At 47.8% G+C, this 17,034-nt stretch overlaps 4 protein-coding genes across 4 annotated transcripts; 3 read left to right on the forward strand and 1 right to left on the reverse strand.

Moving 5' to 3' along the window:
* Nucleotides 1–283: 283 nt before the first annotated feature.
* Nucleotides 284–2,218, forward strand: N7498_004298 (rhomboid protease PCP1; the record flags this gene model as incomplete). The annotated part of the gene is made up of 5 exons (XM_058451360.1): nt 284–1,109; nt 1,157–1,260; nt 1,314–1,647; nt 1,701–1,875; nt 1,930–2,218. The coding sequence occupies 5 exons, from the start codon at nt 284–286 to the stop codon at nt 2,216–2,218; spliced, it is 1,728 nt and encodes a 575-aa protein (XP_058310822.1).
* A 661-nt stretch (nt 2,219–2,879) lies between these two features.
* N7498_004299 (hybrid sensor histidine kinase/response regulator) lies at nt 2,880–7,160 on the reverse strand (the record flags this gene model as incomplete). Its single annotated transcript, XM_058451361.1, has 4 exons — nt 2,880–6,128; nt 6,221–6,338; nt 6,394–6,769; nt 7,094–7,160. The coding sequence occupies 4 exons, from the start codon at nt 7,158–7,160 to the stop codon at nt 2,880–2,882; spliced, it is 3,810 nt and encodes a 1,269-aa protein (XP_058310823.1).
* Nucleotides 7,161–10,821: 3,661 nt separating this feature from the next.
* On the forward strand, nt 10,822–11,509 carry N7498_004300 (uncharacterized protein; the record flags this gene model as incomplete). Its single annotated transcript, XM_058451362.1, has 2 exons — nt 10,822–11,135; nt 11,185–11,509. 2 exons carry the CDS (start codon nt 10,822–10,824, stop codon nt 11,507–11,509), a joined length of 639 nt encoding a protein of 212 aa, XP_058310824.1.
* Nucleotides 11,510–12,776: 1,267 nt separating this feature from the next.
* On the forward strand, nt 12,777–16,107 carry N7498_004301 (uncharacterized protein; the record flags this gene model as incomplete). Its single annotated transcript, XM_058451363.1, has 5 exons — nt 12,777–12,832; nt 12,894–13,365; nt 13,449–13,577; nt 13,658–13,883; nt 13,934–16,107. 5 exons carry the CDS (start codon nt 12,777–12,779, stop codon nt 16,105–16,107), a joined length of 3,057 nt encoding a protein of 1,018 aa, XP_058310825.1.
* Nucleotides 16,108–17,034: the final 927 nt, after the last annotated feature.

Genomic DNA, 17,034 nt, shown 5'->3' on the forward strand with positions numbered 1-17,034 from the left:
GGTCTTCACTTCACCTCTCATCCGTTGATATTTCCCACAAATTCCTTATTTTGACATTATAAATGGCATATTGGCCAAGAAGCCTCCATATAAGCACATTTTTAGCCGTGAAAATCCAGAAACTGCAACATCGACTTTGAAGCATAAGAAATCCATCCCACATACTTCGCGGAGAGCCCGGGAGTCGGAACAACCCACCTCCGGTCCATCCACGCCGTCCAAAAAGTTGACCCAGGCATCTACCTCACTCGTGGCTCACTCCTTCTGAGGCCTTCCAGTGGATATGAGCAATGCGATTTGGGTCGCATGGCGGATCCCATGCTCGGGGCTCCGGCCATCGAGCGTGCTGCCCCCGGTGACGTTCCGCCCTCTCTGTCGCGATTTCCGCATCACACCATCTCTATACAACAGCACATCCAAACGCCTGCTTAGTTCGGTGAGCACGCTCTTCCGAACCCAAAATCGACCGAATACCCTCCGCTTCTTCCCCAGATACTCTCCGCCTGCTCCTATCCAGAGTAGATTAAAAAATACCGCTGCTCCCGCCCAACCCGAACCGAATTCGTCCGAGTCCTTGCTCGGGAAGCCCCTCTCCGATGCTGAGATCAAGGCTGTTTTCGGCCGCTCGAAGATATCGACAACGCTGGGTAACCGGGCCCTGGAGGTTCTGCAGGCTCGTCGGTTGGAGGGAACACTCGATCTGGACCTTCCACTCGACATCACTCGCGCCGTGTCCCAGTCCCAGCTCGATCTTGGTTTGGAATGGTTACGCGTGAACTATCCAATTGACGAAGATGCCGCAATACTAGAGCGCATTGAGCGGGAGGAGTACGAGGCGGAGCAGAAGCTCGTGCGCCGCGCCGAACAGCTAGGTCTGTACAAGCCGCAGAGTGGATCCTATGAAGCCGAACTCGGCGAGGAAGGCTCGCCGTACGGAAAGAGTGTTCTAAAAGAGGCTCGTGAGAAGAATGAAAAGCGGCTGCTTGCTGAAAAAGAGCGCAAGCGCCAGCAGTGGCTCGAGGGTGAAAATGAGGAGCGGGAGAAATTGCAGCGCCTGATGGAAGGCAACACCTCGTTGCAGCAGTACCAGGAGTCGGCGCTTACTGAGGGTATGTTGTTCTGTAGTATTCGTGAAGATCGTTGCTGATATTAGTAGCGCGCCCCCGTGCGGATCCTAATGAGCGGCCGTATCTTGCTTGGGTCCAGAAGCACCATATTGCTGGCACTCTTAACCAGCCCGAGGCTATGGAAGTTACAAATGTATGGATCCCTTATATTTCTGATTGAAAAAATATACTGACCATCTCATGTAGACGCAACGTATTGTTGCACCCGTGCTATTCGTGCTCCTCACTCTCGGCTTGTGCTATTACTTCGCTACGACCTACCAGCCTCCCACGAGAAAGGACCGCCTCTGGCCCGATATTCCTCCGGCTGCTGCAACCGTTGGAGCTATCATTGGTGCTAATATCGCGGTTACTCTGATGTGGAGATACATCCCGCCCTCGTGGAGACTGCTCAACCGCTTCTTCGTTATCGTTCCCTTCTACCCCAGCGCACCGAGTATGATCGGTAGTACTTTCAGCCACCAGTCCTGGAGACACTTGGCGACTAACATGATGGTTCTGGGTCTCATGGGAACCAGAGGTGAGTAGAATGACCCTCGCTGCTCACGATACATTTACTAATTAGTTCCCAAGTCCATGACGAACTCGGCCGTGGAAACTTCTTGGCTATCTATTTCGCTTCGGGAGCTCTCGGCTCCCTGGCATCGTTGTCCCGAAGTGTGCTACTAGGCTACCTGGGCATGACATCCCTCGGTGCCAGTGCCGCAACCAGTGGTATCGTCGCCGCATGGTGCATTTACCACGCCAAGTAAGTGTTTTCCCTAGTAACCTATTATTGGCCATGACTAACTTTTTCCACTAGCGACAAAATCACCATGTGGATCCTGCCCCATGAGTTGAGAGAAACTCTCTGGACCCAGGGCTGGGTCTTCCTAGCCTGCCTGGTCGCCACTGAGATTTTCAGTATGGTGACGCCGGCTCGCTTCTTGAGCGTCTTCCCTCTGTCCCGACTCACCAAGATGGACCACGCTGCCCATCTGGGTGGATACTTTGCCGGTGCTGGATGTGGGTATGCACTTGCGCAGAGGAGGAAGGCTGAGCGGATACAAAGGGCTCGTGACTCGAAGTGGTTTGAAAGACTTGTTCAGTGATGATTGTCCAAGGCGCATTAGACCTTGGACCTTTGTATATACTAGGTTAGGTGTTTATATCCGGTAATTGATCCGTCTCCACTGAATATTCTACCAGGGAAACACACTGTGTGAATGTGTAATTTGACTGTTTTTTTAACGTTTTGCTGCTAAGCACCATGGCATTGTTTGTTTCCCGGCTTGTAACCGAAGCCGCCCTAATCTGTATTTGATTAACTCTGAAAATACACACCCGTCTAGTTGTTTCATATCGAAGCTTTCAGTGTCAATAAAACGTTCCTTGCAGGAGGTTATGTTCTTTTCGAGAAAACGAGGGCGTTCATTGTCGGTTAGTGGTCCTAGTCGGTTAGCGGTCCTGGACTGTAAGATGCGAATTCCGGTCCCTGGCTAGACTATGTGATGCTACCAAGAGTACGTGAGACCAACTTCCACTTTGTTAGGTTAGTTAGTTGAACAGTACGTGATGAGGGCTTTCTTTGTTTGTTTTCAGATGACGCCTGCTCCGTGAGTATTTCCTCGTCGCGCATCAACCAACTCACTCTTTGTATTTTGGCGATTTACGCCGTCAGACCAATAGGTTTGGCATACTGCCTCCCTGGCCTCTATGAGTATAACTGGGCTAGGTTCGCACGCTTGAAGTCAAATGGCACATTGCCATGTTTCAGTCTGATGATATAGTTTCCCAGTCATTGATCAGTCGCGATACTTCCTTAAACGAAACAGGCTTCGTAAGGAACAGGTCCACTCCTGCGTCCAGGGCCTTGGTCTCATCGCGTACGCTGCTGAGTCCAGTAAAAGCGATGATTTTTGCGGAAACACCTCCTTCGCGTTCTTTTTCCAGCGCGCGAATGGTGCGTGTTGCCTCTATTCCGTCCATGATAGGCATAGAAATGTCCATAAAGATAATGTCATATCCCTGCAGGTTCCTTTCGACGGAATCAACAGCTGCTCTGCCATTCTCCGCCGTATCTACGACCATGACTTTCTGGTGCTTAATGAAAGTCAGCAGAAGGCGAATGTTGATCTCGTTGTCATCTACCAGCAAGACCCGAGGTCTGCTTCGGCTTCCAGATGAGACATCCACAAGAGCTGGGCTGTTAGAGCACAAGTGAGCGGACGACGGCGCAGGATTGTGGCCGAATAATTGTGCATCTGGGCCCAGTGCGGAAGAGGTATGGCCATTAGCGGAATCCATCCCATAAGCGTATGAGTCCAGCCCGGGATTGGGGGATTCAGCAGTCGGTGAGCCCAGATTTCCAGACGGCGGGAGTCTAAACTGTCCTGCTAACGGACATACGCTTGCAGGCTTCGGTCGTTCTGGGATCACAGATTCTTGTTCGAGATCAACTGCACTCGACGTGGGAGATGCCGCCTTCGGGTTAAGACAGCCCAAGATGCCTCTGGCGAGTCTTTGTGGACCGCAAGGTCGACGTAGAATCACCAGAGAGTCGGCAAGGTGCGACCATTTTGCCCTAGAATCACCAGATCTGGTCGAGTCGTTGCAAAACAAGAGCAGCCGTGGTAACGCAGTGGGGAAATCCTGCAAGTTTTCAGCAGACAAATCGCGTTCGTCCGCAAACAGAGCATCAACATCCTCATTGGCGGACCACGGCACAATCTGCAGGCCATACCAGTCCGTAACGTATTGAGCGATCGAAGACCAGAACTGATGCTTGATAGGACAGGAAGAGTCGGTTCGCCAAATCGCAGCACGCTTCCCTGTCAAGTCCAGATGACGCAATTGGGAGCATGCCGTAAGCTTCTTCTGTGCCAAACTTTCCACACGAGGCGTGGATGATGGAAACTCCTCTCCACCTGGACGCTCGAGAGGAAATGACACCTTGACAATTGTGCCTTCGCCCACTTGGCTTTGGATGTTAATGGTCCCGTCTAGCGTTCTCACAATGCCGCGAACAATTGACAGACCGAGGCCAGTCCCCACCGATAGCGTATCCTCCTGTGCAAATGGAGTATACAGACGCGTCCGAAGATATTCACTCGAGATGCCTCTACCCGTGTCTGAGATGGTTAACGTGATCATGTCTTCAAGCCCTTGACGTCGAGATCGCTCGCGACCTTTGGACCGCTGAGGGGCGTCGATGCAGACACAAATCAGGCCCTCTTTGGTGTACTTCAGGGCATTGCCAAGAAGGTTCATTATTATGCGTCTCAGTGATCCTGGCTGGACGTTGTACAACCAGTCCCGGTTGCTGATTTTGACGACGACCTCCACTTCTGGACCGGAGCCGGCTTGGATATCTTCGTTTGGCGATTTGGAATGCAAAGTTGGCGAATGATTGGTTGAAATTGTCGACCGTTGTATATGAGAATGCCCCAAACACACGCTATCCACGACGTCCTCCGTCAAGACGGCCAGATCGGTCGACACGAATGGATCCATGCGCGCCGGTGTTTCCTCTCGTGTTTTTCGTCTCCACGGTTCCTTTCTGCGCGTATACCTCCTCTTTTGCCTTTCCAATGACATGATTTTGCTAAAGTCTAAGACTTGGTTCATCGTATCCAAGAGTGTTCGACCACAAGCATTTATCGTCTCGATAAGGGATTCCTGATACTCATCTAAGCCGGTATCCCCAAAAAGTTCAGAGGCAGCCAAGACGCCATGCAGCGGGCTGCGTAGTTCGTGCGAGATGCTGCTTATGAAATCTCCCTTTTGACGATCTGCAATAACTGATTCGACACGGCTGTATTCGGTCATAAGAGACGATGCGAAGCCGAATGTTGAGCTCAGATCGACAGCACGACTGAAGATTCTCGTCGGCTGAGGGGTCCAACAGAAACACCCTGCAAACCATTGGGAATTGATAGCATTCCATAGCGGGACAAACATGACCTGGCACGCATCAGGGAAGTACGTATTCAATTTGCTGGTTTCTGAGGCTCTAGACTTGTTCCTCTGCTTCCGAGATGCGCTGACGGATTGCTCTTCATCCGAGGTGGTCAAAGTCCCGTCGTTGTGGAATGACCAAAGTCTCCCCTTTGGGTAGCGACCAGTCAATTGGTTGAGAAAGTCACTGTCAAGATTGACAGCCGGGGATGACGCCTTAGAGACTGCCTGGTAAAATAACGGATCATCTTGGGTGGACATTGCAAGAACAGGCGCGCAAGTGTTGGAGTCAGCGGGATCACAAGGGCTATCAGCGACATTGTCTGGCGAGTCGTCGTTGATCCTCGAAAACATTACACCACCAGCACCGTCCAAGTCCAGGCTTTGTCGTAAGAGGTTCGCGGCTCGCTGAAAAATCCAATCATTGCTGGTCGAGGAGACTGACGAATTGCTGTCACCTGCCCGCAAGTTAGGCAATGAAGTTGCTGCGTTGGCAGAGAAGCTCCTGTCCAACGCCTCATTCAAAACTGGGCTCAAAGATCGTGCGTCGTCATTTTGAAAGCGCGTGTCATCGATTTCAGCCTGTGGTAAGGAAAGTTCTGAGTCGCTCTTGTGAGAGCTCGTAGACCGGCTCGATCCAAGGTAAGGAGATCTCTGCGAGGACGAACTCGTATTTGAACTGTTCGACCGAGACGAATGACGATTATCGGCGAAACTGGAGTTGCCGTCAACGAAAAGACGGAGGCCCTTCGACAGCCGCGAGGCGCGGCGGCCTTCTACAGCCTGACGGCTGACTTGTAAATAGTCCATAACCATCGCTGCCACTGTCCCTAGTGCATCCTTTTCGATATCAGACAGCCCTTCGCGGGGCTGTGGATCCAATACAAACAAGCATCCTATATTGATATTGTTATCGGTCGTCAGGGGTGTTCCAGCATAAAAGCGGGCGTGCGGCGCTGCTTCCACGAAGGGCAATTGCCTAAAGCGATCTTCCTGCGTCAGGTCGTTGATAACCAAAAAGTGGTGTGTTTCATCTTGTGTGTCTGAGGGGATTGCAACTGTCTCCTGTTCGAAGAAATCGGTCAGTTTCAGAGTAATGACTGAGACGTGTATAACTGGCTGGGTGGTCTCACATTACATATATTCCAACTAGTTACCAATGTCGATGTTCCGGCAAAGAGTCTGTCTCCCTTCTCTACGGATGGTGTTGAGTTTCCACCGTTAGTGTTTCTTGTGGCCTCAGCTAAGATGAACTGTGAATCTTGATTCAATATACTAAGAGAGAGAAAAGTTAGCCAAAGGTCAACGCTGTAGCAATGGGCCAATGTACGTAATAAAGGCACGTTGTGCATTCAGCTGCAGTGCTGCCAGTTGTGCGAAAGACGTTAGCGTAGTATTCGGACTACAAAAGACGCCGGCTTCAACTGGAGTCGTCTCTGAGACTGAGGTATTGAGGATAGGAGAGGTAGTAGCCGTTGACAGATCTGTTATAGAGCCCGAATCATCGCCTAAAGGAAGCCATGTTGCATTCAGCGCCGCCGGATTTGCTGGCTGAAAATATCGATAGACCTCGCGAGCCTGTCGGTCTGCGTCATAGTCACGAAGCGTCTGCGCGTCCGAATCATTCATAATCTGCAGAAACTCCTGCTGTCGCGTTGCGAGCAAGAACAATGTCGTAAATGTGTGGTCGTTGAGCCGATTGTCGTCTTCGTTGAAAGTTCGTAGGAAGTGACGAAATTGAAATCATGCAGCACGTATCCTAGCTAGGAATCTGGTTTTGTCCCAGATACCACACGTGATGGGATTCACGCAATGACGTGGGAGTATAATCACGTGGGTGGTGTTGGAACATCAACGGGATCATTAGAGGTTGATCGCTCAAAGACGCAGCGTGTTAGGGCGAGTTGGGCGGGGCGCGGGCGCCACAGGTACGCACCATCACCTTGACAAGGCAAGATCGCCTGCCGGTTCCGCCCCCTTGAACTTTCCCGGTTCTGGTGCCCACCCTCACCGATGCCAGGCTGACTCACTGCAGAAGACACTGGGGATACTGCAGAAAAGTAACCCCGGTAAGTGAATGTATTTCTCTCTGGCCATGGCTTGTGTTATGTGTTGTGAAGTTAATTCATTACTAGCGTCTGTCACCAATTGGTACTCCCAAGCTGATAGGACTGCCGATGTGATTGCTTGTAGAGATGACATAGAGCCCGTATAACAATGGTCACATATCTTAGCTCGAAAGCTTCATTAGGCTGATGTGTGGGTAGGTCTCAAGTATGGATGAGATGGATTATTGTATCTCTCAAGAATTTACTTTCTCATCCTCAGTAGCCTTTGCCATTCGTGAAACTTCTCCAGGCCTCCGCCTAAGAGCCTTTACAGCCTCTCCAAGGATGGGAATCGCCAAGAATAAAAATTGCCAAGGATGAGGCTCGCCAAGTCCAAGTCGGATCTACTAGTCCGAAAGTACTTTCCCCCCGGGTCTTTTCTCTCCTCTTCATTCCTCCTACCTGAGTCATCCCCCAGGCAAAATCAAGCAACCCATATGCCATCAATTTGGCAGCATGGCAGCGTGGCGGCTGTGGATATTGGCCATTTGATTTCGATAGATATACTGCTCGGAGACCCACCCACTTCGACTGCACCGCATCTCCTCTCCTACCGTGCCGGGGACAAGATCATGGGCTCAGTCTTGATCCGATCCGACATCAACGCGCAATTTGATGCATTGGATATATGCATGATAGGTCTATATCCCCTAGCGCAAAATCCCCTTTTTTTCCATAGATCACTCATTATAGGTCTAGGAGAAGAATGGACATCGGTGCGGAATGAAAAGACCACCCGTCGGTTCCTCGATGTCAAGTTTGCATTGCATGAGTCAACCCTTCCTCCCGAAAAGATATTCAGAAAAAATCAACAATACTACTTCAAATTTGTTTTCGAAGTACCAGATCATCTGTCTGAAGCCTCCTGCAACCACTTCATCTGCAATGATCTCATCCGCAAGGCCCATTTGCAGCCTCCTCCAAGCTTTGGAGATCCAACTGTAGCCGGGCTTAGTGGCAGCTTGTGCAATGATTTTGCACCACCCGCTTGCGCGATAATCTATACGATTCAGGTGAGACTGAATCGCAAAAGCTACCTTTCTGCAAAGCAGCAAATCATGTTGCAAAAGAGTCTAAAGATACGAGTCAAACCAACTGGAGATGTTTTCAATTCGTCCTTAATGTACAGAAGGTACCAGTATTGCTTGGAGCAGTCGATCGATTTTCCAAAGGGTCGTTCAACATCAACTTCAGGTCGCTTGATTGCGACACTTATAGCACCTAGATATTTCTATCTTCCTCTACGCGGGATGGATGGATTAATGCACCAGACAATTCGTCTCAGTCTTCGGCATGAGAAAAACGGAGGACATGGAGACATGCCTCGGATCTATTCCCTAGAAGGACGTATCACAGCTACCACCTTTTTCACCAAGTCCTGCCACCACGATATTCCGACCAAAAGAAAGGACATTTTTGGGAAGGGAATCAATTTTTCCGACAGCATTCTCACCACCTTTTCTTATTCCATTGCATCGCTTCAATGGACATCCGAGCAATCAGATTGCTACTCCGCCACTTTGCTCGTACCAATCAAGGCTTCCCATCCGTTAATCATTCCGACTTTCCATTCCTGTCTCATCTCCCGGATTTACACCTTGGACTTACAACTGAAGTTGCACGGTGCTCGTTCAATAAAACTCACAGCTCCAATGCCGATATTATTCCGTGAGGATCAGCCCGTTCTACCCTCATACAGCGAGTGAGACGATATAACTAAGGATGTCATGGTCCATCGGTCTTGGTCATCTATGGAGAATTATATAGTAATAGTTGCGCGATTTCTTTTTTGATGTAGTTTACTAGACGTATTCTCGACCATCAATAGGGTTGCATATACGGAGTTCGTCTGATTAAAAAGAAAATGATGGGAAAATAACATGAATGACCCCATCTCCAAACCTGTCTTCCGGTAAATCCGGTCCACAACCGACAGATGCGAGGTAATGATGATACGACGCAAAGGCAGCGCCTTCAGTGGATTCTCATTCGATATGATGGGTACTATGCGAGGGCGGGTTGACGGAGATTCCGACAACAGCGAGCGGTTTAAGTTATCGCTCGACGTTTCGTGGTGGGTATTCGGAGCTAGGTCGAGAATGAAGAGGGCAGTGCCTATTTATAAAAATTTAGAATGAACAATCTGGTTTTCAAGTATTGAGAAAGTTATCTCCGATTAGGTAGGAGTACTTTGTGATTTAAGAGAGGGTGGGCCGCTGTAATTAAAGCTGTATCACATATCGAAATGTGAATTTGTTTTGTATTTACAATTACTAGGCCTATATCATTCTTTAGGGTATTTAGGAAAATAAGAGCAAGTCGAAATCTGTCAAGGTAGAAATTATCTAAGATTAGGTTATACGAAAGTCTACTGAATACCTAGGGGTGCCAGAGTATAGGATGCTACACGTGATCTTGATGTTGATTGGTTCTCAGTGGCCCATCGGTAAGTTGCGGTCCCCGCATTGATTGGTGACTAGCATATCCATAACACAATACTGTATACCTTGAGACAAGGCTTGTATTCCCTAGCGCCTAGTCCGAGCACTTATAACACTAGTATAAATGCTCTGCCCCTCTTACTACACGATACTACACTATTGCTTAGCGATACATTAGTCGTAGATCGATAATCTTTGCCTACCTTAGGGCTTCACTTAAACGTAGACCCTATCTCTTTCTTAGGCGGGAAATCATAACGGATTACTATATTCCATTCTCCCCATTTTTCACGTTAGAAAGATATTCCAATGAATCCTATAAATTTACGGCCTCCTTATGCCATTCAGCCCCCACGAACTAGCGCGTACGCATGCATTCCATCCCCGCGAACTGGACCTAGTACTCACCCGCCCCACAGGCCCAAAGTCAGGAATCTCCATCCGCACCTCCGATGGTTAGAGTCCAGCCTCACCGACCTTGACTCTGACCCTCCGACGGTCTCCTAAGGGTCACACGCGGAGAGTCCGACTTACCCCTAACTATATGCCACGCCTTAGATATTAGGGCACGCTTTGCCATTTTAGATTAAATAACTAAGCAGTTTGACACCTGAGGGTCACCTGCGGGTGAGTGTAAGGTCTAATGTGAGTTTATTAGCGCACTTCTAATATCTAATAGATCCTATGAACTTCGCAACAAAATGTGCTTTTGTTATGAACCCCCCGGGCCCCTGCGAAGGCCTGCGGTGCTCCGGTGTAATCACCGAGCGCTAAGCTATTAGCTGCAGATATATTAGACCACAGAGGTCAAAGCGACGCGTTCTAATTAGAGATAACGAATAATGAAAGCCCTTTTTCCTTATTTTTCCAAGGAGAGTTACCTAGCCCAAACCTTTTGAAAGAAGATGCTTCAGTCGCCGAACGGGTATAAACGCCAGCATCATTCCAAGCCCTAATAAGCCCCCAACGGCGAAAGTTGAGACGTTATAAGCACATGTTCCTCAAGGCTATCCTGTTCAAGAGTTCATGAAGTCTGCAATCCTTGTTCTGTCCCTTTTCACTATCCCAAACCTGAAATCAAGAAAACAAAAACTCTAAATCACCTAACATACACGAGGTCGGCCAGTCACGAGGCTCAGCTAATCACGGGATTGGCCTGCAAAGTCAACTTGTTCCTGGTCGACAATGCTATTTCTGCTTTTAATCACCATGGTTCTGAATCCGTTTCGACCGTGCGAGGGCTCGCCAACCTTTCAAGAAGAATATAGGGGCAGCTTCGTACCAACAGTTATCAAAACAGGATATGGCCTCCAGGTTGTGGCACCGGATACTCCATACGTGGCAGCTGCCGGCCCAAACAAGTTATACTTCATCGACACCCGCTTCGATGCCGAGACTGCAAAGCACGTGAAGGAACAAATCGAGAAGGCAACTGTACCGAACCCGGAGGAGTATGTCGCTATAGACGAGATTTCAGCTACGGCGGAATTGAAAAACTCTTTGACCGGCGAAACGACATTCGTGTTCGACCCCCCCCTATGCTAGGGTCCTATTCGCAAGGGGAATGAATAGGCACAACCCGGAGCTCAAACTGCCCGAGCATGAGCCCGCCGGCGATTGGCTAGTGACCTACGATTTGGAAAAAACACTCACGGAGCGATCTGATATGTTCTGCTACGATTATGGCTGTCACTCGAATCAGGACTGCATTCGGCAGACATATGGCAACTGTCGGGTTTGCCGCCGATACAGGGTTGACAACGAGTGTGAGGAACCGATGGTTAATGCCATCGGCGTGTGCCACCCACTCTGCTCGAAGGCTGTCGATATACCAAAGGAAGATGGAGAGACGGACGCCAGCTACTATGAACGGATGGACAAGTTGCACTGGGCATAAAAGAGCTGTGGCGGGTGCGAAATTGGTCACCGATTTCAAGAGGAAGGGCTAAGTGACTCTAGACCTTACTTGTTGGAATATAGATCAATGCTATATAGGTGATTAGCCTAGTTACCAGACTAACTGGGTCAGTCGGTGAATGGCTGAGCGCTATATGTCGTATGAACTGGGACAGTCGATATATATGTTGAGTATGCGCTCTATCTTCTTATTTCAACATAAGAAGGTTGAATCTTGCAAGTTACCCTTCTTTTCGTCATCAGACGAAAAGACTGGTTTACCCATTTTGATCTATTACATTTTGATCTGATTCTGTTCCATGTGACTTTAAGTACTTCTGTCTATAAATACGCGCGAGACATTAAGTAGAAATGGCAGACCTTTCACTCTCTTCTGACTACCCTTCTGACTCTTAGACTGTGACAGTCCCACAATACAGAAAGCTTAGATTCCGCATAATTAGTGCATTTTATGTAGACCTGGCACTCACCCTCAATTTGGGCCCGCCAAGGAGGGTCCAAATTTTGACCTTAGACCCTCTTAGGTAATAATTTAAGGCATAGTTAAATGGGTCTTAATGGGTAATTTTCTGCTTATAAATGGTGTTATATACACGTTTATGCAAAAAGGGACCCTCAATGAGGGTTCCCTTGGCGGGTGGAGGGTCCGGACCTTAGACCCTCCGGCCAGGTCTAATTTTATGTAGTATTTTAGGTATTTGACTTGTAAAGCTGAGGGGGAAAGTGTGAGAACAGTGAGCCCTTCTAGCCACGGCACCAGTTTTCTGACGGCCATCAGGAGTAAAATATGGGTTGTTAAGCTCTTACATTCGCTTTTCTGATAGCCGTCAGGATAAAGGCTTATTCGACGATATTGACTTTTGACGGCCGTCAGAAAATAGGGTGTTTAGTGGAAACCACCTAAATCTACCTTATATCCCTATCTCAAGTCTTCTTTTTATATCTTTAGTGCCTTTCTTACATGCCACCGTGTGATTACAAATCTCATGTGACTTGGCAGCTGAGACATACTGTGTCCAATCAAAACTTGTATTTGGTGAGGGGTAATATTTTGCCCGGGGCCAAAGGGGGCGTAAGGCTTTCCTAAGCTTAAAATTGAGTTCCCAGTTCCATGGAACTCATCGAGAATAAGTTGATTCAGGAAGAAACGTTTGCTGCATGAGTTTGGGAAAGTTCCAAATTGATCACCACTATGACATATTCGAAAACCGGAAAAGAAGGGCTTCGGCAAAGACTTCGCTGGCGCTATGATCAAATTCGAGACAAATCTCAAAATACCTCACAATCCTCTGAAGCAGGACAGGTACTTGCAACGAAGTATGTACTCTATCAAAGGTATCAAATAGGGCTAATTTGGTGCTTAGTACTGTTTCAAATTTTCGCCTAGCAACTCCTAGTTCACTGCCTCTCATTCAAACGAGCGATGTCACTGGAGAGTCAAACGATACTGGGAACAACGGAGCCATGGGCACTCCGCAACCTAATACTCTCGAACAAGACGTGACAGCTGATCAGTTATCTCTCCATGATAGCATAGGCAATGTTCATGCGTCCTCAGACATTTGGAGTGCCGCTTACCGTGAAGCAGTTGATAGTCTTGGAGAGGAAATCACTACTGCCCTAAGTGGAAAGACTATCGAACAGCTATTCAAAGAACTCGAAGAAACTGAACACGAAGCGACTCACGAATCTGCTTTTCTAAGAGGAGTGCAGCGGTTACGTTCCTTGAAAACGCCTCTCGACAACTTCAAGCTAGCATTGGATCTGGCGAGCCCACTGGCAAACCTTGAACCAACCGCAACCACGGTTTTTGGTGTAGTCAGAAGCGTGACAGCGGTAAGCTTGGCTCATTGAAAAAATTATATACGCCAATTTCAGTGAATATTATCACTTAGGCTGACCGACTCATATCTGCACAGATTGCCATTACGTTTGCGAACGCTGATTTGGACTTTGCGAAACAAATTGCGGATATGTTGGAACGGATCTCTTACATTGATGAGTGTGACACACTAGGCCGGAAAGTCGATAGAAAAGACATTCACCAGGTAAACTCACATGTTGATTTTTCTGTCTTTTTTCTTTCATTTCATGCAAAAATGGTTCTAATCATCGTAATCATCTTCAGGCACTCGTATCTGTTTACCAAAAGATCTTAGAGTTCTACAATGCCGCCCTTAAGATACTAACCAGGAAAGGCGCAAAATTGGTCCTGAGGATGGTCTTAGAGAATGGTCGCCTTCCGGACATTATCCAAGAATTCTTGACAAATGCCAATAAACTCCAAGCGGTTATACAGAAAGCGACTTTGGATATTCTGGATGATTTCCAAAACGTAGTCTATACCAACGAATGTAAGACCTTGTATATTGGATATTTTGCTTATATTTCTAACTGCTTCCAGTTGCTCAATGGTTCGGAAAAGACAAGCTTAGCCGGCAGAGCGAACTCCTCAGTGAATGGCAGGGACGTCGAGCTAATCAGGCTTGCCAATTCTTGCTGGAAAATCCAAATTTTAACAACTGGTATAACACTTCTGAATCTCAGCAGTTGGTGATTCTCGGTGATATGGGCCATGGAAAATCCTATGCAATGGCATTTCTTGCAGACAAGCTGATTCAAAAAAACAAATTTCGGCTACCCCGACCCGCACTATGCCAATACTATTGTCTGGATAAGGAGACAGGAAAGGCTACTTCTGTACTCTCTGCTTTGACTTATTCGCTTCTGAATCAATTTCAAGGTCTGCGGAAGCCATTCTTCGAGCGTTATCAACAGGCTAAGGTTTCTGATCTTGATCCTGTGTCAAACACTGCCACGATGGAAAACTTCCTGCAAAATATGCTAGAAACAATTGACCGACCCGTTATTGTCGTGATTGACGGCATAGATGAGTGCGATGATGACTCTCGAAACAGACTTCTCAGGTTTCTGAGAACTGTATCGCAAACCACTTCGGGAATCAAAGTTATACTCTCTGCTCGTCCGCGAGAAGAAATTTTGGAACAGTTAGACGATATGACTCGGATCGAAATGGGGTCTGACCCTGAGCGAGACCGTATTATCGTTGAGAAAACCCTTGAAATACTATCGTATTTATCACCAGAACTCAAGGCGCTTGTCGGAAAAAAACTGTCTGAACGAGCGCAAGGAAGCGCTATATGGACAAGGATGATAATTGAGCTTATCAAAGTTCGTCATCTCACGACAAAGCCTGCTATCAAAAAGTTTCTGGAAGAAATGTCCCTCCCTGAAAAGCTCTCGGAAGTCTACGTCTCTTTACTTTTACGTTGTACTTCAGATGATGGTGAAAATCGGCAACTTGCTGTTACAGCTTTGAAAATTCTCGCTGTCAGCCACAGACCTTTGAGCATACTAGAGCTATCCTGGGCGGTGGCGTTGAGCCTGGCTGACCGCGTCACGACCGTGGAAGCCCTTGCTGAGCTGGTGGACCATCAAAGGGTCATGGGTTTTATCTATCCATTCATTGCTTTACCCGATTACGATAAACTAAGAAAACCTCAAGTGCGACTCACACACAAGACTGTGAAGGAATGGGTCTTAACGTTGCCTGATCCAAAAGTTTCATCCTTGAAAGAGACTGATCAAATAGTCCACGTTTCAAAAAGTCTGGACTCATTTATGGTCGATATTTGCACCAAGTATCTGCTCTTGGATGATATTGGCAATAAAGATCTGTTCTCAGAGGAACAAGCAGCATTCGCAGAACTACCCCAAATATCTGAATTATCCAGCGATGATGAAGAGTCGCTCGAGTATGATCCAAACTGCACTTGGGAATCCTGGGAAGATGATATGGCTAGGTTTGACCCGGTTGATCGAGGCTTTGGCGAATTTTTCGTCTATGCATCGTGCCATTGGCTAGATCATTTTGGTTGCATCACGGCCGAACCTCTTCCAAGCCTAGCAAGTATTGAAAAATTATGCCAAGCGGGGTCCACTCGTCTTCGCAATTGGATTCAGCAGAACAGTCGCCCAGGCTGCACAATGATGCCCAGATTTGAATTTGATAGCAATCTGTACGATCCCCTAAGCATAACTTCGATATATGGCTCAGTAGCCATACTGATTGATATGCTGAGGAAGTCGGACTTTGGCAACGGTAAATTTCTTCAGGGGTCAGCTATAAAGGCTGCCGATCAGATTCTCCAGTGGGGTGACATATCAAGACTCCAGATACTGTTCTTTGATGATCAGCTCGGTCATCAACTACAAAATCTTGAGCTTTTTCGGCTTATCATCAAAACATGGGACAAAGCCCGACTTATCACCAATCCATGGCACAAAGGACGCCAAAACTGGGATCTTATATTTGACCTCGTCGATAATGTATCAGACCAAATGATTGAGCAACATTGGGGAAATGAACTACTGTGCTTTGCTGCCAGTGCAGGGTGTATGCCCATAGTACAGCGGTTGATGACAAGCGCTCAGCATAAGGGAGAGCTTAGGGATGAACTGCTACGTGAGACCAAGTTCGAAGAAACACAGTCATCATTTGACAAATCAGCACATCAATCGATCGAAAAGGCTGTTCTGGGGAAGGAATCACGTTAATGTCGTGGAGTACTTACTAGGCCAGAAAGGCATTGAAACGCACCTTCGATACCGAAATTCCCGCGGTGAGAATGTTCTGCATCTGGCATCAAGACTCTGCAACCCCAAGATGTTCCGTCTTTTGGTCCCCCGTTTTCCAGAAGGTATCAATGAGGAAGATGATCAAGGAGACACAGCCCTGGTGCGAATTATCATGAGCCCTGCGGCTTCGCGGTACGAGTCGGCAAGAATACTCCTTCGGCAGAGCAGTGCCGATTGGAACAGCCATTCTTTGGATTGGCAATGGAGCGCCTTGCGGGCGGCTGTTTTGTCTCGCGATCTAGATATGTGTTGCATATTGACCTTGGATGGAAACATTGATCCAGTCTCGACCTTAGCGCGTGGCTGTAAAAACGAGGAAGATATGCTGGGTTATTTGGTTGATCTCTTTGAATTAGAGACTGAGGGTAGTTCATCGCAGTTATTTGGCTCGGTGGATCAGGCTCTTCAATGTCTGGCTGAGAAACATGATATCTCACGCTTTGGAGCTTAGATCCAACGCCACCCACCCGAGGGTTTCCCTCACGACGGATCTCCAGGTTGTACATATATTCGTGAAATATTACACCCCTTGGCGAGGTAATTGAAGTTCTGCTATCAAGCTATACGTGGATGCCTACAGCAATCCGGAGTTAAACGAATGACCAGGAGTCTTCCTAGCCTTGTCATTTGGGAATCTGATAATGTCGCATCTAGCCCGTCGTACATTTCATCCATCTTGAAAAGAGCTACGTTTAAAGCCCATTCACCATCCTGTCTGTCACATGTTTTGAATTATGGTGGTCAGGTTTGTCTGTCCTTCATTACTTTATGCGTCTCTCCTTCTGTGGAAAGCCCTGGAACGTGTAGGGCAGCCATCGATCTCCAAGTGATCTGCCTGCATCTATT

The sequence above is a fragment of the Penicillium cinerascens genome (genome assembly GCF_028974065.1).
Source record: "Penicillium cinerascens strain IBT 15544 chromosome Unknown contig_24_segment0_segment0, whole genome shotgun sequence".
In the NCBI taxonomy this organism is placed as follows: Eukaryota; Fungi; Ascomycota; class Eurotiomycetes; order Eurotiales; family Aspergillaceae; genus Penicillium; species Penicillium cinerascens.